Source organism: Calidris pugnax, unplaced genomic scaffold (assembly GCF_001431845.1).
Source record: "Calidris pugnax isolate Ruff unplaced genomic scaffold, ASM143184v1 scaffold219, whole genome shotgun sequence".
Taxonomy (NCBI): domain Eukaryota; kingdom Metazoa; phylum Chordata; class Aves; order Charadriiformes; family Scolopacidae; genus Calidris; species Calidris pugnax.
In genome coordinates this window covers 8,331,960-8,351,032 of record NW_015094507.1, presented here as the reverse complement: position 1 = coordinate 8,351,032, position 19,073 = coordinate 8,331,960, and the positions used below count along the sequence as shown (strand labels likewise).

Genomic DNA, 19,073 nt, shown 5'->3' with positions numbered 1-19,073 from the left:
GGGTGAAATCCGTGCATGAAGACAGTGGAAAACACTGCTGTCATGCAAGGGAGCCGGAGGAAGCAATGCTCAGTGGGCCTGTCCTTACAAGGCCAAGGCATTTTAGATTGGCAAGTCCGAATCTGTCACAGAAAACTTGTGTGTGTGTAAAGAGCTGGTATCAGGTTTGCTCCGTTCTGGTCTCCATTTGTCTGTGTACAGTGTTACCTCCCATGCACTGCCACCAGATCAGAGGGGGACAGTCCAACTCTGGGAGCCCATCGTCTTTGCCTCTATCTAATTTATCATCTCTGCCAAGGGAGCAGCTCCAGGGAAGAGCAGGCCTGGGTTGCAGGAGGGCTGGGAGTGAGGGGCACAAGTTCTCTGTGAAGAGTGAGGAACAGCTTCTGCTTCCACCCATGGGCATGGGCAGGTGCAGGAGAGCCCCAGCTTCAGCATCTCCCAGCCCTTCCACACCCCGAGCTTTCTTGTAGCGATGCCTGAGATCGGGATTAGCAGTTATTGCGTCCTGGGAGGAGAGGTGAGCTCCCTGCCCCTGGCTTTGCTTACCCTGGCCTTTCAGCAGGAGAAGATTCTGTAGTGGCACCTGTAACAGCTCTTTAGCACAAGGTCCACCTGCAGTAAAGCTGTGTTAAAGCACCTGGGATGTCCTGTACCCCAAAATCCCACTGTGTCTCCCTCCTCCACATCTCTACCCTTCCCCTTCCACAGATGAGAGCTCCCTACTTCCCTCCTGAGCTCTGTGCTAACCTTTGTGTCACGCCATCGAGGGTTTAAAAGGCAGCGTGATTAAAGCAATAAAATGTAACAAGGTATATAAGCTTTGCTAATGGCTCCTCTGCTTCTAAGAGCAAAGTGCATGTCTGCCTGGGCACTTAGCACTCAGAGGCACTTAGCAAACCCATGATCAGATAGGAAGGAGAGCAGAGGGAGAAGACGGAGGGAGTTTCTTGGTCTATTTGAATGATGGTCATAGACAAGTTCTTACCAGTGACCAGATTTCCCTGCTTTACTTGTCAACCACTTGTTCCTTCCCCTCGGGTTTAGTTTTGTATTATTATGAACTCGGAGAAATTACTGACCTATGTAATAAGGCAGGACCGGTGAAGAAGAGACTGCCCTGTCCCACTTATAGGTCAAGTGGGGCTAACGTGATGAGCTGAGGCTTAATCATATTCTGCATGGGTTGGGAACAGGGGCAGAGGAAGAAAAAGAAAAGTTAAGGTCCAAGGTCAGTGAATGCAAATACAGCAATTTTGAGAATGAATGTGTGAAATACCCATGTCTTGGTGATTCTAGTGCAGATATCCTGTAGCCAGCCATGAAAGCTGTCCTCAGACAAATGGGCACAGAGGAGGAGTTTGGAGAGCCCATCATGAGCACTCAGCATATTCTTCCCCCCAGAGGAGCATCAGAAATCAAAGTGAAGGTGTACCAGGTGAGGAGAGGCCAATTAGTGGGGCACTGGGGGGACCACACAGCATCATGGTTTCCTGCAATTTCTGATAAGTGGAGTCCACTGGAGACTTGTTGTAGTATGAAGTTGGGCAGATGTGGGTGACCCCTGAGGCTCTGCAATGGCACCTCTGCTGTGTGGAGCCAGATGTGGGAACCTGCCTCTATCTGTAGTATTTGTGGCACGGCACAGCTCACAGTAACCCCCAAATGATCTTAACCTTGATAGTGTATCTAAAAGCACTGTATTTTAGAGAAGAATGGAAAGAGAATTGCTTTGGTTTAGTCTGCTAGTTTTTGCTAGTTGGCAAGTTGCTTTATAAGCAGTACAGAGATTTAGTAAGAGCTAAGTATTAAACTTGATTCCAGCTTCAAAAGCTTCTGGAAAGCCTAGAAATCCACATGATCCATGATGTGCAGAAGAAAATTAACCAGGAGATGATTCCAGTGATACTTGAAAGAGCCAGACAAGAGAGCAGTCTCCCCACTGGTAAGGAGAATTAAAATACCCTTCCTGAGAAATATGGGACCTCCAGTCTTGAGTGGGAAAAATAACCTACAGTCCATAAAGGCAGCAAAGAGTTGTCCTGAATATGACCAGGAGAGCACATTTGCTCTCATCTCCCCACTTCCCTGTGCACCCATTTGGAGGCCAGGGGCCAGCTGAATTGTGGGGAATGTGTCACTGATGAAAAAACAGCTTACCCTCAGGAAACTCTTCTGTTTTGGAGAGCCCATTGTGAGAAATTCCAGAAATACATCTAGCAGGAAGCCATGAAGAATTGTGTACTGAGATACCACAAGCCTTTCTGCAGGGACCTGTTTATTCTGTCTGTTCAACAGATTCAAATTCCCTAAATCAACGAGTTTACTTTCTCTTTTTAAAATGAATGTTTAGCTATAATCATTGCAAAAACAATTGTGCAAACAAGGCTGAACACTAATTATTCTGGAGTTTGCAGCCAGCCCAAAAAAAACTATAGGAAAATACTTTTCTACGCCTCTGTGTTGGAGTGCTAATATTTTAGTCCTAGCAGTGCAATTTAAATGTCAGACTTTTTAGTATGTTAGGTGTTTACTTGGTACAATTACTGCATGGATCTGGGCAGTTTGGGTATTCACAGGCACAAATAGTAAAACAAAGAAATAGTGGAAATAAAAGGGAAGAAAAATGTGCCCTTCTGCCACTGGTTGTGCTTGCAGGCAGCAATAATTAGTGCTACAGAAATGTTCAATTTCACACAAAAGCCATATTCTTTATTTAATATTTACAGAAAACTCTAATACACAATAGTGGGCCAGGTCATTATTGACAGTGGGCCAGGTCATTATTGACAGAACTGGTCTGTAATGAAATTGCATTTTGGCTTTGATACCAGAACGAATTTGATATTGCTGCTCAACACAGGCTTTGCAATCTGTTTGCAGTGACATTTACTTCTTGTTGTAAACATTTTGGGAAAGCTGAGAAAGCCTGAGCTGTAAAGCATACCCAGTGTCAAATCCCAGGGATTACTGAAGGATCAATATTTGTTGGGGGGGAGTTGGGGTGGTGTTGCTTCTTTTTTTTCTCCCTCTGTCCCTGCAGAACTCTGGAAACAGAGGGTAACTCAAGAAAATTTCTCAGTTGCACGACCATGGATAGTTGAAAAATTTGTTCAAAGGCTGATGGAAAACTACCAAGAATCAGATACAGAGGTATGTATTCTGCATTTCTATCTAAGCAGCAATTAGATCATGTTTACAGCTTTATTTATTAAAGCTCTTGTTAATCAGTGACCTGAAAGAGAAACACATTTCTTAAGCTTATGAGCTTAGGTTCAGATTATGTAGGTTTGTAACAGCAGCATTGGCAGCAAACTTGTGTATTGCCCTGCTGCCTTCTGGCAGGTTTATTTCAGCTCTCAGGACTGCAATAACGTGAAGATGAGTTAGGGCTGGAGGTTTATATGCAACCGCAATGCAGGATTGCAGGACTTTATTCACGGATTCAGGAATGGGAACTCTTCTTCCTGAGTCACTGCTAGATGAGAGATACAGCACCATGTTAGAAATCAGCTTTTGTGGGGGGGTGTTAGTGACATTTAAAGAAAATATTTATGAAAATATGACCACTTTTGGTTAAAAAACACAAAATATGTTTTTTTGAGAGAAGGGATGCTGGGGCCCAACTGCACTCCAGACAGTTGCTGAGCTGATGATTTCATTTCTCTGCTGAAAATTCTCTTTCAGCTTCAGATGGAAAAAAACACATTATATAGTTGCAGCTAGAACCAGTCAAAAAACTGATAAATCTGTTTTTCATCAGTTCAGTGAAACTGCAGATTGGGCAAAAGCATTTACATTGAATACTTTTATTTTTGCTTCATTTTGATATTGCAGAAGCATTTAATTCACAATAAGGTGACCATGTTTCATTTTGACATATGCTGTATATAGCAGCTGTTATGACTCAGGCAACCTGCAAGCTTTCTTATTTTCTTTTTCTCGGTTACTTTTTAAAAAAGCCATTTACAACAGTGCCTCACCGTACTGGGCTGTGACATTATGGCCAGAGAGCGCAGCAACTTTGAGACCTACTCCATGTTTTATGAAAATATTCTCCAGCAGCAGCACTGGCTACTTTACCAAAAAGAACAAGTAGGCTCAGAGCGTTGGTTCTACTCTTTGAGAAGAGGGGAAGGTGGTTTCTCTGGGTGGGAGGCAATTGCTAAGTAAAAAATAAAGTCAAGCTGTAGGCTGGGAGGTTGTTGAAGCAGAATTGGGCGACACAAGCACAGTCACTGTGCATCTTTGTGCTTTGTTTCAGGAGCTGCACACAGTGGAAGGAGGTGGCAACCAAAGCGGCATGGCTCTGGCACAGGTTGGTGATGAGGGTCTATTGATTGGTGGTCTCATTTGGGGCAGAGTCCCACTGTGCAGACACATGGTTGATAGTCTTTGAGAAGAAAGGCAGGGTGGCTCTGAGGCTGCTGTCTCTGCACTGTCAGGAGTCATGCCAGAAGGACTTGTAAAACAAAGATAACCTGAAGGCAAAGGTAGTAGCCTGATGTTCTGTTGTTTGTGTTCACAATGGATGATGTACTGGTAACCTTCTAACTTAAACTTCTACTGATGGATCTCCCTACACAAGGGATTTCTCCCAGGGCCATTCAGTCATTGCGTGGGACAGAAAATAGAATTGGGTCAGGCATGTAGGCTGTACCTCCCTGGAGGTACCAGGTATGGTACAGCACGGCTGCATAACCAACTCCTCTCAAGTTCTGAGCATTTGACTTTGTACCTTCAGCTGCGTTTTTTAGGAACACCTGCATTTTGGATTTCATTCCTGAGCTCTCTTTCCCATCTGTCCTCATCACTGACTACAAGATTTCAGTTCTTCTCTGGGCTTCTTATCAGTTTCTTGCCCTACTCTCTTATCAGTTTCTTTCCAGTTTTTTGCCCCCTATCTTTTTCTGTGTACAGTGTGTTGTCAGCAACCTCCCTTCTTCCCTGATTTCACTGTCCTGTCCATATGTTTGAGAAGGCTGGAGTGAGAGAGAACATGAGAAACACGTGTGAGGTTTCAGCTGGGTGGAAAGATACAGGAGGAATCAGTAGGACTTTCCTGGAGCCTGCGGGCAGGGTAGTCTCCCTCACTCCACTTTGCTAGTTCATCACCACCAAATCCCTGTCTCCTCTGCCACTTCCCTTGAGTACAACACAGTTCATCCCCTGTGACTGGCCACCCTGGGAAACTGCCTACTGTCTCTGGGCTCCACATTGACCTCAGAAGAGACTTCTTGCTCCCAGTTCCACTTCTCACTAGCCTAAAGCAATCAGCAGAGTTAATTGCATTATAGCGGGTCTGAAGAGCGAGCTCAGTTGCTCAGTGGAGGTGTTAGAAACCATGAGAAAGGTTCAGGCATGATTAACCAAATGGGATGGCAGATAGTTTAAAAGCTAAAACATCTGTAAGGAACATACATGAATGATGTGGGTTGTTTTCTTCCCTCCAATAAAGTCTTAGAATTTGTCCAACTTTTTGCCATTTTTACTACAAAGACACCCAAAACAGAGTAAAACTAGTACTGCTCTGAATAAATATCACGAGATTTCTTCAGCAGGGCTAAAATACATGTATTTTCCCCAACATACGTTTTTAGAAGTGTCTCAGTAATGTTTGCTGTAAGACAAAAAAAAAATGACACAGAAAATTTCAGCAAGAATCCAGTGAAGTTATTAGCATTTACTACTTGGATCTGGCATGTGGAGATGCCAGGCAACCTTGAAAGCAGCCTGTGCTGTTGGCTGTGCCTGCCGTCTGCAGCTGGGCCCGTTTCTTATCTGAATAACGTAATATGCTAGGAATGATTTTTAGCTTTCCTCCATTGTGTTCATCTGTTTGCAAATGCTGTTCAGTGGTATGAAAATGACCAAACATTTATACCTAGCAATGACCTACCGATGTGAAATTTAAATTCTGACATTTAACTCTTTTTAAGTTCTATCATGTACCTTCCTATTTGTGCTAACCCATATGCCCTTTCTGAGGGTATGTTAATTGTCAAGTATCAACAAATGGAACACATAGTTGTTTTTATCATACATTAAATGGTCTGTATGTACCACCTTATCAGCAGACAGTCTGTTTGGTCTGATAAATGCATTACCTCACAGCTTACTGAATGAAGCCTGGTCACAGTTCTTCTGACTTTCTCTCTGGAGGCAGGGGAGGTCATGCTATGGGAGGCCAGGCTCACTGACATAGCAGAGCCATGGACCGGATCTTCTCCTAAAATCAGATTCCCTAATCCTGCTCCCTAATCCTTCTGCTCCTCTCTTCTCTGCACATATTTCCTTCTGTCAGTTCTCATACCTATTAGCGAGGAGATATTTATTTCCTGATGACCAGAAACAGTGTTTTTAAGGTTATATGTGAAACTTAAGCATTTCCCCCTTCAAATATTGGTCGTGAACTGCCACAACTGTTCCTACTTTCCAGAGAAGAAATGTTTCTAAAATCAACAGAGATGTACAAAATGGATTATTCCATATCATCAATGGATTATTTTCATCAGGCCGCTCAGGAAGATATTCTTGCTCTACTTAGGTAGGTATCACACAACATATTCAGAGCTGTGAATGGTTTACTCCCAGGCTACGGCGCGTGCTCATCCCTAGCTTTGCTCGTTCACTTTCTCTGCTGTGACAGATTTTGGGGATGTGCAATGGGATGATTATGGAAATAACTGCTCTCAGATCCCAGCTCACTGACTTAGAGGAAGAAAATCTTGGTCTCAAAGAGAAGATTAGAAAAGAAGTACAGGATGAATATGAATCATTAGTGTGGAACCTATTTGTGACATGTCCCTCTAAAAGTAGGTACAGAGTAAGAGAGGGTGCTTGATCGGTCTCTTTTGTGCTGCTGTGTAATTTGCCAACAAGTGTAGCACTCAAAGGAATAAATTGCTGCAGTGTGCCAGGTGGATGAATGGGTGAATCATTTATCTCCTGCTGCTAGAAGCATCTTGTAAAAATGTCTGGTAGAAAAATAGTGTACCTTTTCCAAGAGAGGAGGCGTATTCTCTGTGGAACAGCTACCACATTAGAGAGAGTGATGGAAGCTCTTTTTAGTTACAGTGGAGGGAACTTTTTGGATAAAATACTTCAGTTTGTAATATTCTGCATTAGTTTTCTTGGAAACTTTATGTCCACTGTGTAATTGTATTGCTCACTCTGACAATGCCTTTGTTTTCAGGTAGTCCACCGATTTCTTTGGGGTGACATATGTCATTATTTACAAAAATAAGATACCCCAGCCCAGCCTGTGTTGTGAAATCAGATACTCTAACTGACCTGGTTGTGACCATGTATATTATAGAGCAACTACCTGCATCAGATCCCCAGGGTTTTGATTGATGGTCCACAAGCCCATTAATGTCTCCAGCCAGGGAAATAGCTTCTTGAGGAAGATTGTGATTTCTTTTCCAATCCTGAGGGTGAGTTCAGTTTTCACCTGCAAGCCTTTTTTTTCACGATGGTGCTGTTTGTATCATTAGATACATCCATCCCAGGATTGCTAATAGGTTGCCTGCAAATGATGCAATTGAAATTCCACTTCTTGTAGTGCCTGGATGCAAGAAGAATATTGCTCCGGCTTCCTGATACAGAAAATAATTATGAAGAAAGACCATCTGGTTGTAGCTGAGAGACTTCTGAAATCTGAACGTTGCCTTCCCATATGTGCACACTTCATGTCTTGTGGGTTCTGTTTGTAATTGCAGGGAAAGTTGGATGTCTATCGCCTTAGCATTGAGCAACGAGTGTTTGAAATCATCAGTGAAGTGAGAAGAGAAGGAGTTGACAATATGATTAATCTGAAGAAAAAGTTTGCCTCCACTAAAAATAATGGTGACTTGAAAGAACATTTGTTTAAAGTAAGGAAATACATATGTGTCTTAGTAAACGAACACAGGATAATATCCTGCTTAAGCTTGCTGAAGATGGCTTAAGTTATTGCACTCTATTTGGGACACTGGTTGAGTGCCGAGCATGGAGGTGGTCCATTAGTAGACTCTGTTAATAGTTACTAATTTGTGAGGCTGTCATGAATCAGTCATTTTTGACTGTGTGTTTATACTCCAAGTGCAGAAATTTTGGGCCAAACCCAGCCCTTAGACTCTGAATATCTGCATGTATTTGAACTGAATTTGGTTCTAAGCTTAGGAACTCTGCTTTCAGTCTGTTCTGGGTGAAACTAACACCATGCTTTCTACAGGGAACAACAGAGAGGTGGAACTTGGATCTGAAGAAGTATAAATGCGAACTCAGAGTCAGTCATATGTCAGCATTGTCATGTGTTGTCATTGGCCCTTTTCTGAGTGGGGGAAGAGAATGTGTTGTTTCAGTGACCCTGATAAATGTCTTGATGGGAGTTTGATCTTCTTATTGTGCAAACTGGTCACATAAAAGAATGGGGGCAGAATCCTTTTTTCTACTTGGGGTTACTTAGAATCAAAAATTTATTCAGCTTTATGTTTTGAAAAAGTGCCCCCAAAACTGATGTTCTGGAGTTATAAACTAAAAACCGGAAAGTAATTTCCAGGCTACAACTTCCAAATCAATCCCTTTCATAGTCAAACATATCCCTCCTCAGCTAAGTTTAATTTGTACTAAAGTTATGGTAGTCATTCACTGAATACAAATGAGATCAAACGGATAATGGCTAAATACCTCTGTCTAAAGCAAATACGCCTGCAGATTTCTCAAGCAGAGAAGCTTGAGAAGCAGGATATAACTCTAATGCTAACAGTGAGAAGGGCTTTCCACACCCCCAGTGAACCTGGGGGATGGGGACACGCAGAAGTAAATGAGGTACTAGTGGAAATGGAACAGGTCCATGTGTGAGAAGGCTGCAGGGAGATTTCCACATCCCCACTTGGAAAGGACAATGTGCTGAGGCAGTGGACAAGGAGAGTGGGGAGCTTATGTTCAGTCAAAGGGCTCTGGTTTGAGCAGAGTCATGGAAACTTGGTGGGCTGGTGCACAGCATAGTCATGGGTGGTTACAGGATGTTGAAAAAGGATCAGCAGGGAAGAGGAGTGAGAATTGTGCTCTGTGTAAGGAGCTCATTCCCTGCACAGAGCTCTTGTATGAACATGGAGAGGTGCTACTGAAAGCCTATGAGTCAAGGTCAGAGGATGGAAGAACGTTAGTGATTATTAATGACCGTGGTGGGGTCTGTTACAAACTACCTTGTCCAGAGGATAAATTAGATGGGATTGCCTATAGAAAGCTAAGAAAAGTGGTTTTGATTTGAGGCCTTGGTGTTCATGCAGGTTTTATCCATCTGGAAATCTAATGGAAGGGGGACGCAGCACTGTGAAAACCTAGGCAGTTCCTAGACAGCACTAGTGATAATCATAGAATCACAGAATGGTTTAGGTTGGAAGGAACCTTTAAGACCATCTAGTTCCAACCCCTTGCCATGGGCAGGGACACCTCCCACTAGAGCAGGTTGCTCAAAGCCCCATCCAGCTTGGCCTTCAACACTTCCGGGGATGGGGCATCCACAGCTTCTCTGGGCAACTTGGGCTAGGGTCTCACCACCCTCACAGTAAAAAAATTCTTCCTAATATCTAAACTACCCTCTTTCAGTTTAAAACCATTATCCCTCATCCTATCACTACACTCCCTGATCAGGAGTCCCTCCCCATCTCACCTCTAGCCCCCTTCAGATTCTGGAAGGCTGCTATAAGGTCTCCTGGAGCCTTTTCTTCTTCAGACTGAACAACCTGGAGAACTCTCTCAGCCTGTCTTCATAGCAGAGGAGCTCCAGCCCTCTGATCATCTTCATGGCCCTCCTCTGGAATCCTTCCAACAGGTCCATATCCTTCTTATGTTGGGGGCTCCAGAACTGGATGCAGTGCTCCAGGTGGGGTCTCATCCTAAATAGAAATGCTAGAGGAGTCAGTCACGGTAAGTCCCCACTTTTGCTGCTCACAAATAAGGAAAAACTGGTGGTGAATATCATCATGGATGTATGTAATCTGAGGCTGCAGTGACTATGAAGTTATTTCAGGGTCAGGAGAAAGGTTGCAAAATTATGCTGCAGAGCTAGGACTTGGGACTTCAGGAGAGCAGACTGTGACTTATTTAGGGAATTGCTAGGCAGAATCCCTGGGAAACTGCCAAGAGGGGAAAAGTACCAAGGAAAGCTGGTTGATTTTTAAAGAGATTTCAAACCCAACTACCCTCTTATGTAAGAAGACCAGGGAATTTAGCAGAAACTTGGCCTTGCTTGACTCAGCAAGGAGATTCTTAAAGGACTAAAATACAAAAAGAGAGATTGCAAGTGGTGCAAACATGGACAGGGAACAGAGGCAGAATATCAGAGTTCAGACCCAGAGTGATGAAATTAGGAAGGCCAAAGCCCAGCTGCAGATAAAACTAATACAGGACACAAAGGGTATGAGGGTGAGTTGCAACTGAATGGTAGAGCTTCTGTGCAGAGACACTTCTGCCAGGAGGGCCAGGACCTCCAGCAGTCCTCTGGAACCTTTGTTTCTATGATTTTTGCATAATGAAACTGCTTTCCTCTGCCTTAAGAACAGTTTTCAGGAGGCAGTCTGCTATTTTGCACAAAGAAGAAAAAAACTTGACGACTATACTTCTCATGAATCTACCAATTTTGTCCCTATTAAAGACATTGTATTTAGGGTACACCAGGTTGCTGAATATGGTATGGACCAGAATCCCCATGTGGCATAAGAATGTTTACCTGCTTACTGTTTTGGACTAAATTTCTTCCATTTTTTTCCCAGTTTCTGGGCAATGTTCACATTTCCTGTTTCCCTGGAGACACAGTAATAGAAATTTATTGCCAAAGGCTGCACTGTTTCAAATTGCAAAGTTCAAGCATTTGAAAATTAAAATGAAATACAAATAGTTGTGTGCTTTTACAATTGCATTTACTTCCAAATCGCACGTTTCTTCCTGGAGAAAACAATCATTGCAGGTCTACTCTTACTGATGTCTTCTTTAGCAGGAACAGCTGCAGCTCTTGAGGGATGGCAATACCAGGCTAAGCAAGCTGGTTTGTAAGCTGATGGCTCTGAACTGTTGGAAGCAAATCACTCAGAAGGCACAGCTCTCTGCAAACCTTAGAGAAGGTGATATTTCCCCACCATTTCTTCTGTTATTAGTGTCTAATTTTCTGCAAAACTAATGGTCGGATTGGGCAGGCTCACTACTGCTCAGTGAGTCTATGGGATCTCACAGTAACTGCAGATTTTGGGTACAAATTCTAAACTTTCTTCTCTATATTATGGGTATAAGGGTGGTCTTTAGATGTGAAGAGCATGAAACTAATCCCTTGAAGCAAGAATCTAGGAAGTGAGAGTAGCCTGTAGTATGCCTAATTTTGTTGTTGAGTCAGACTAATTGTGACTTATAACAAACTCAACTATTTCACAACTGACCAAAACATATGTAAAAGAAGAAGGGCAGACATGAAGTGAAAATGAAGCCGACTATTGGCTTGGGAGGTGGCTGAGGTTTGTGGTGTTTTTTTTTTTTAAATTGGTATCTGCTTAAACAAAGCAGAACACAGCATGAGGTTATAAATTTAATTACAGAAATACAAGATGAAGCACAAAAATGACTAAATTAAACTAAAGTGAAGATGGATGGAAAGAAAAGTGCCTCACTGCTTTAAACGAGGCTGATTAGAATGGAACAATCAGGTTATTGATTGTTATACAGGTTAATTAGCTGCACATGTCGAGCAAAGGCAAGGCAGAATGGATCATATTTGTTAACTTAAAAGAGTGAAAAAACAAAATGGGTTTTGTGTGCTTGTTAATTTTAAGCCCAAATAAAACTGGATGTTGCATACGCTTAGTTCAGTTATATGAGCAAGATGCTAAACATTAGAATATTTTATTAAACAGATCAGTCAAAGATGGATTGAATTATTGCAAATGTGTGGATTTAAATAAGAAATAAGAGCTATCTTCACAGGCTTTAAAAGAAAAGCCTGAAACTGAGAAAAATAAATGGGAGATTTTGGCTTTTTAAATTTAGAAACTAGCTCATCTTGCTCAGACGGAGCTTTCTTGTGTCTGACTTTGCAATGATCCTGAAGATCTAAGAGCTTGTATTTCACTGTCCTCCACTCCAAGTGCAGCGGATCACGGACCTTGCTTTTTCCAGTCTACGTGACTGGGAAAAGAGAGAGGGCTGCTAAAGCTGTGCCTGACAGTAAAACGTATACACTTATTTATGTTTGTGTTTAAAACAAACAAAGAAGACCCCGCCCAGAAGGAAAAAAAGCTTCACCACACACATTTTTACTTTAGAGATAATGAAGCAATAAACAGATTAGTAGATGGACAGGTGTTTCTAATGCATAAGAAAGATCAAGATTTACATTGCTCTGAGCTTGTTTGCACACGAGAACTTGAATTGTTGACATGTGAGTGTAATTGAAGATGTCCAGTTGTACCCATATGAAAGATTATCTTACAGTTTTCCCTGTAGAAGACCCCTCTACTCCATCCTGTTCCCCACTTAGCCTTAAGGTGGCCCAGCCTTTATTAGAAAATAGGAGCAACTGAATCCCACTTTACTAAAAATCTCTGAGAGATTTACATTTCAAGAAACCTGCTAGTGCCATATAAAAGTGGCCATCATTGCTTCTGTTTCATACTTTCTCTTTACAGGAAGCTCTTCAAAATGAAGAAGAGTGTCTGAATGCTAAGATGATGACAGAACAAGAGGTGACTTCATTTCAGGGTCAGCTCACGCCTGTAAGGAAAGCTCTAGCAACCTCTCAAGCAGACAATGGCAAGCTAAAGAAGCAGCTACATAAACAGGTATTTGAATTCAGCAGCTCCTGATTCATCAGTGCAACAAGTTAAATTCTCCTCTCCATCTCACTTGCTTTAATGAGGAGTTTGCCTACTGTCATTCTAGGAGAGAAAGAGATTCAAAACTAACTGCATAATAGAGTTACTGAAGCTGGAGGTGGTTTTTATGTCACTGAAACAACATGTTTGTCTGAGTGTTTTCACCATTGCAGGTAGAGAGAAGTAGGGAAAATGTAGCATCTTGGATAAAGTTTGAGTCGCATCCCAAAACGACAGCTACAGGCACTACACAATCAACAGGGCTGCATGTATATTTTAGTAGAGGAAAAGACACACATTTTATTCCATGGATAAAATACATTACAGATCTTGAGGTTATTATTCTTCCACCAAATCATTAAATTTCAAGGAAACATTCAGGGGTGCTGTCATTAAATCCAGAACAAATATTCATTGGGGTTTTTTTCCCATCTGAACACCTTCATGGATATATCACTGCCCCAGCAAGCTCCCTTTCATTTCTACACATGGCTACACACGCTGAAATAGCCCATTCCTCAAAGTCAAATTGAAAAGCACACCCTTCACTTGCAATATACTTAGTGCCGAGGAACATGATTGTATGGAAAATAAGTCTTGTCAAACCAACCTCATTTCATTCTGCTGATAAGATTACAAGTTAGATACATAAGCATAATTCTAGAGATGTAATGGATATTTGGAAGGGCCTTGTAACACTTGAGTTAGCAGCACGTAACTTTTGTATTTTAAATGTTAGTATTACACAATATCAATAAAAATGCTAAATAGATTGAGAGCTAGATTTTTTGACATATAAAGATGTGCTATTTTCCTTAAATGAAGATGGTTTCTGATGGATTTCTATAAGGGTTGGTAGCAGAACTATCAGTATTGAACATTTTTGTCAGTGGCTTGGAAATAAATATAAAATTATAGATTATAAAATTTACCGATGACATATTTGGGGAGGAATGTTAGTGGATTTGATCAGGCACATTTAGTGAATACCGATGTGGGCAGAGCAGGAGTACAGAATCATACAGACAGCTTGGGAGCTTGGTTATCCCTCCAGGATGCATTGCAGTGCCCCAGCAGATGAAGGAGGAGAGGAAAGCAGGACTCATACAGAACAGGGAGACTGCATCCATCCCTGGAGATGTTCAAAAGACGGGTTGATGTAGTGCTGGGAGGTATGGTTTAGTGATGATGTTCCTTGTTTGTTGTGTGGGTGTCTATTTTTGTCAGTTAGGTTGACGGTTGGACAAGATGATCTTTAAGGTCCCTTCCAACCTAGAAGATTCTGTGATTCTGTGATTCTGTGATCCCTGAAGAGGACAGTGGTCGTTACAGGCAGACGACTGGCCATGGAGTGTGAAGCTTGGAAGGACTGGTTACAGTCTATAGATGGTTTTGTTGGGAGAGAATAGCAGATATTAAAGGGTTCTTGGGAAAGGTATTAACAAGAGGCCGTGCCTAGAAGTTAAAACTGAAAATGGGGAAGTAGAAACAATGTTTTCAAAGTGTGATTACCCATGGAAATGACAGTATGTCTGATCCAGTATCTTCAAGTCACGACCAGGCAGCTTTCTGGGAAATACTGTTTAGGCAAACCAACTTGCTCATTCCAATACAAGGGTAACTGAGGTAAATATGATATTAAAAAGTCACATCTGATGGCTCTATTGCTCCATTCTGAGCTTATTGATCTATGAAACTCCAAGCTTAGTAAAGCTTAGAGAGCTCCCTAACAGAAAATGCTTGGGCTGTGACTGCTTTTAGCCATTTGTATTCAGATTTTTCCCCAGCGTGGAGTTGCCTTTGGCTTTGGATAAATTGTCTTCACTGACAAGCTGTTAATTTACTTCCAAAAGACCCACTGCATCTACCATCCTTCTAGCAGCTGGTGGTGGTGGTTTTGTTTTAATTTGGTTTCTGACATCACCTTCTGGTTCTTTGTCTTCTTCCTAACTTCTTGGTACAGATTGTGATGCTGGTGTTTACAAACAGCAGACTCCATTCCCCAACCCTTAGCAGTACAGGAGGGTTTGACCTGATCTGCATGGCTTGTCACACCATTGCATTCAAATGTGGCACAGATTCTAAAATACTTACCGGCTGTCTCTACAAACCCAGTAAAACCAGTAATGCTTGAAAAAGCTGTGCTCATTTTCCCCCCTCTCCTTCCTTGTTTATACGTTGCTTTAAAAACAATTCCACAGGCAGACCAGAGGCTGGTTGCAGAAAGCAAATTACAGCAGGCTGAGGAAATTGGAAGCAACTGCCTTCTTGTTTGTTTGCAACTGAATGAGTTCTACACATGAATGTTGTTTTGAGGCTTCTCTCTCTAACAAGCAAGGATGTAAATCCAGCATTCTGGCCCCGCTCCCCCTTCCCCTTCCCTTGTGCTCCCCATTCCCACAATCCAGATTTTCTTTTGGGTTTAGGCCTGACTCTGGTCCTTTCATAAGATCATAGGGTAATTGAAATTTGTTTATCAATGTTTCATTATCTTCAGTACCAAGCCATGTGGGATTGGGTGTCTCCTCATTCAGCTCAGCTGGGCAGGACCTCTGAGGACTGACCATCAGGGTTTGGAAAGGAATCTAAAGAGGTGTCTGTGGGGACTGGAGGAAGGTAATCCAAGCCTGAAACTTTCATGTTGTAGAAACGAATGCTGTTGGAAGTAGCACAGAGGAAGACACAAAAAGTCAAGAAGAAACAAATACTCAGTGTGATGAAAGCTGAAAACACAGAGAAGATGCTTGAAGAGATGGAAGAAAAAGAGCTGAGTTTCTGATGCTTCTCAGGATCTTGCCGTTGAGCCTGGCTTGGTATCCCTGCTCTAGAAAGTGAGTATTACACTCCTTATTTTTGAGGTAAACTGCCTGAGGGTTTGTGTAAGGTGCTGGTGCAGTGGGAATGGGCTTGACAGAAGAAGCTGGCACCCCTAGGAGGATCAGGGGGCACAGCAAGTGGCTGGGCTCAGTGGCTCCAGAGGCATTAGCCAGCCACATCCCTGTTGGGATGTCTCCCAGCAGAGCCCCAGGCCTCTGCTGCAACCACCATCCTTGTCACTGGATTAAATGGGGAGCTTTGGAGCCTCACTGGGGTTCTGCCTCCCTGCTGGGGCCATGTTCCCAGGTCTGCAGTGCTTGTTGCTTTCCTGGCTCTCCCCGTGATACTCCCCAGGCAGGGCTTTGACACCAGCACTGCAGAGCTGACAAACGGCTCTCCTTTAGCTTTATCTGCTCTGCCTTTACCCTCTGCCCTTACCTCTGTTTCACATACATCACACCACTATTTCCCAAACTCTGGACTACCAAGTGGGAAGGGAACTGCTTTAATCCAGTCTGGCCACAGAAATGGCATTACTTTTCATTAAACTGATGCCATTGTACTGATGTATTGAGTTTAAATCTGTTAGTGCGTTGCTACTCATTGATTTAGTGTAACTGAGTAACCAGATCCGCTCTTAAGATTATCTTCCCGTAAAAGAGATTTAACTCCTTCAATTTAAAAACTGATTTGGCCAGGTAAATAGTCTCTGTGTTTAGCACAGCTCGTAGAGTGGGCTTTTGGCTGTGAAATGTGCAGTGCTGCTTTTGTAGCGTAGCCCACAGAACAAAATAGTGTTTGGAAACCACTTGATTAGCCTTTAACTAGATGTATCCATCTACTAACTGACAACTTTGGTGCCACTGAAGTCTCCTTGCCCTTGCTGTCTGCCTCTAGAGAGAAAAAAGCTTTGTAAATGTCTCTGAATGCCTCTCCTGTAAACCAAGCAGAGTATATTCTGTCTTCAATCTTCTAAACCATCAAGGTGAAAGCACGGGCTGTTTGTTTTCCAGAGTCAGGATGACAAATGCCATTCTGCTGGGAATAATTTCTCAGGCTGCTGGCATGTTTTCTAACCAAAATCATATAAGAGACTTTCACACAGCCAAAGCAGTTGGTGCAGGTAGGTAGGACCACTTGATTTCATTGGTATCTCTCTTTGATGGGGCTCCAAAGTGTTTTCCTGTGTTTACAAAATAACTCTTCAAGAGGTCAGAGAGGTTGACATCTGGAGCAGCCTTTAAGCAGAGTAGAAAAGGAAATGGCAACCGCAGTGTGCAGGCTTTATTGCCACACAACAGCCTCAGCTGCAGCTGGCACCTACACGGTCATTGACACTAACAAACTCTCTACATAAACTTAGTTAGCAATTACAGAGGCTGTGGGAGAGATGAGGGAAGAGCTGCTGGTTTTTTCCACATATTTCAGCCCTGAAAATGGAGACGGGGTCTTGTTGAATTAGGTTTATATGCAGAGAACAGTGAGAAAACACCTGTGTTATCTTTTTCTATTTGTGCTGTATTTTGCATTCAGAGGGATTACGGATATGTTAGCAAAACTGTAATTATGGATTATTTCAGCCAGCAAGAAGTGATGGCCTCTCATTCACAAGAGCACACAGGGCAACAACGTATTTTCCTTTACATTGAGGCCCCTGTTCTGAGGCAGAGCTGACAGGATGAATTTTTGTGGCTGCCGTTAATCCTTTTACCACCTTTTTAGCTAAGAAGCCAGTTAACCCAAGAGTGCAGTTTAAAATGGGAGGCCTTCCAGCAGGATGATGAACTGCAGTGTCAAGTTTATGACTTGGAAGCTGCAGTTTCCCAGAGGAATGTGACTGCAGGTAAAGACCTGCTCTCTTGGGGAAATAAGTCTTCTGAGCTACGTGTCCATGTCTCCCCATCCCTCCTTAACCTTTGAAGCAACAAGTAACTCAAGCCAAATATGAAAGAGGAGAAGACCTCCTCTGTAATGAAAGCATTTAGGTAGAAGAGTGGTCTTGAAGAGAAGTCAGACAACTCAAAAGCCATACGCCTTCCTCCACTGCAGCTGCTCAGGGAGCACAAGAAATGTGTTAGTAACTTTAAACCATAACTTGCATTGTCTTGTGCTTTGTAGGGATATCATAGGAAATGCAAGGGGAGCTGCATTTAGGGGAGGAGGCAATAGGAAATGAAGGATCCCAAGAGGTAGGAAATCAGGCTTCATTAGTGGCTCTGGTTCTGGAACCGCTTACTCACAAATCATGTGGGGTAGCCAAACAAGACTAAGTCAATTAGATACCTGGTACCTTTAGAGGATCTCAAAACAGCAGTGAGAGCTTTCTAGCCTTTAACTAAATTAACCTGGACCATAAACCTTTAACAAAAATCTTTCTTCTTGTCTGTTTGTTAGGTAACTTTTTAACATAATTCATGGAGCTTGGAAAGCTTGATCAGTGATTTCTGATCCTACCTGCCTGAAGTTGCTGCTTTTACCTGTGATACCAAAATCCTACTTTTTTTTTGTTCCAAATGTTCCAAAAATTGATGTAGGAAAGGGGGCAGGAGGGAGGTATTTAGTTAGCAATGATCCAGGAAAGATTTTATTTTTTTTTTTATTTATTTAGTACCATGTCATGGTTGGTGATGCTTTTTATGTGTTACTTATGCTTCCAGGTGCCTCTCAGATGGAGGGAGGGAATGGCAGACGGGCTACGACCACACCTCACGGAAAAGTCTCTTCCTGCTGTCCTCACGCAGCTCCAGAAACAAAGGCTGGTCCAGAAGTAAACCTAAATCAGTACAGGGCATTTTAGGAAAATGTCACTGAACTGGCAACCTTGAAATAAGAAAAGGACCATTTATATCCAAATGGAAGGGAGGCAGTAATACTCCATGCTGTGCATACATCAACAGATTTGGATGCAGCGTCCCATTCCAGCGGCTGTCAGTTAATCTGCTTATCCATTTTAGGTACTGGCTGATGCAGATCCTCCCTTCAGCGAGCGCAGCACAGTACAGGCAAGGATATCAGTCAAAACTAAAAGGTTTCTTTTTATTGTGGTAACCTTGGAACGTGATGGTGCAAAGCCTTGCTAAGTGCTTACAGCAAAAGCACTGGGGCTGGTGTTGGGTTTTTTTTGTTGTTGTAAGTTTTGTTTTTACTGCTGTCCTCCTGCAACCCCTGAACACCACATCCTGCCCAGCGCAGTGCTCTCACCCCAGGGGCTGCTGCCTGTGCACTGAACTTCTCTTGCCTGTTTAAAGATGACTCATCAAATGCACCAGTGTCTCCACCTTCCCCAGCACCTTCTCTCCCCTCCCCCTAGAAGAGGGAAGAAGGGCAGCTCCTTGCACAGTGCTAGAGTAACTAAGAAAATGGCGGGGGGGGGGGGGGAAGAAAAAAAAACTAACTTTTTCCTTTTTGCCT

The 19,073-nt window shown here is 42.7% G+C and overlaps 1 protein-coding gene across 1 annotated transcript; it reads left to right on the top strand.

Annotated features, from left to right (window-relative positions):
• Positions 1–413: 413 nt before the first annotated feature.
• Positions 414–12,806, top strand: LOC106901782. Its single transcript, XM_014964757.1, has 7 exons — positions 414–1,438; positions 1,825–1,945; positions 3,044–3,153; positions 4,265–4,318; positions 7,722–7,874; positions 10,982–11,108; positions 12,660–12,806. The coding sequence occupies exons 1-7, from the start codon at positions 1,322–1,324 to the stop codon at positions 12,674–12,676; spliced, it is 699 nt and encodes a 232-aa protein (XP_014820243.1). The 5' UTR covers positions 414–1,321; the 3' UTR covers positions 12,677–12,806.
• Positions 12,807–19,073: the final 6,267 nt, after the last annotated feature.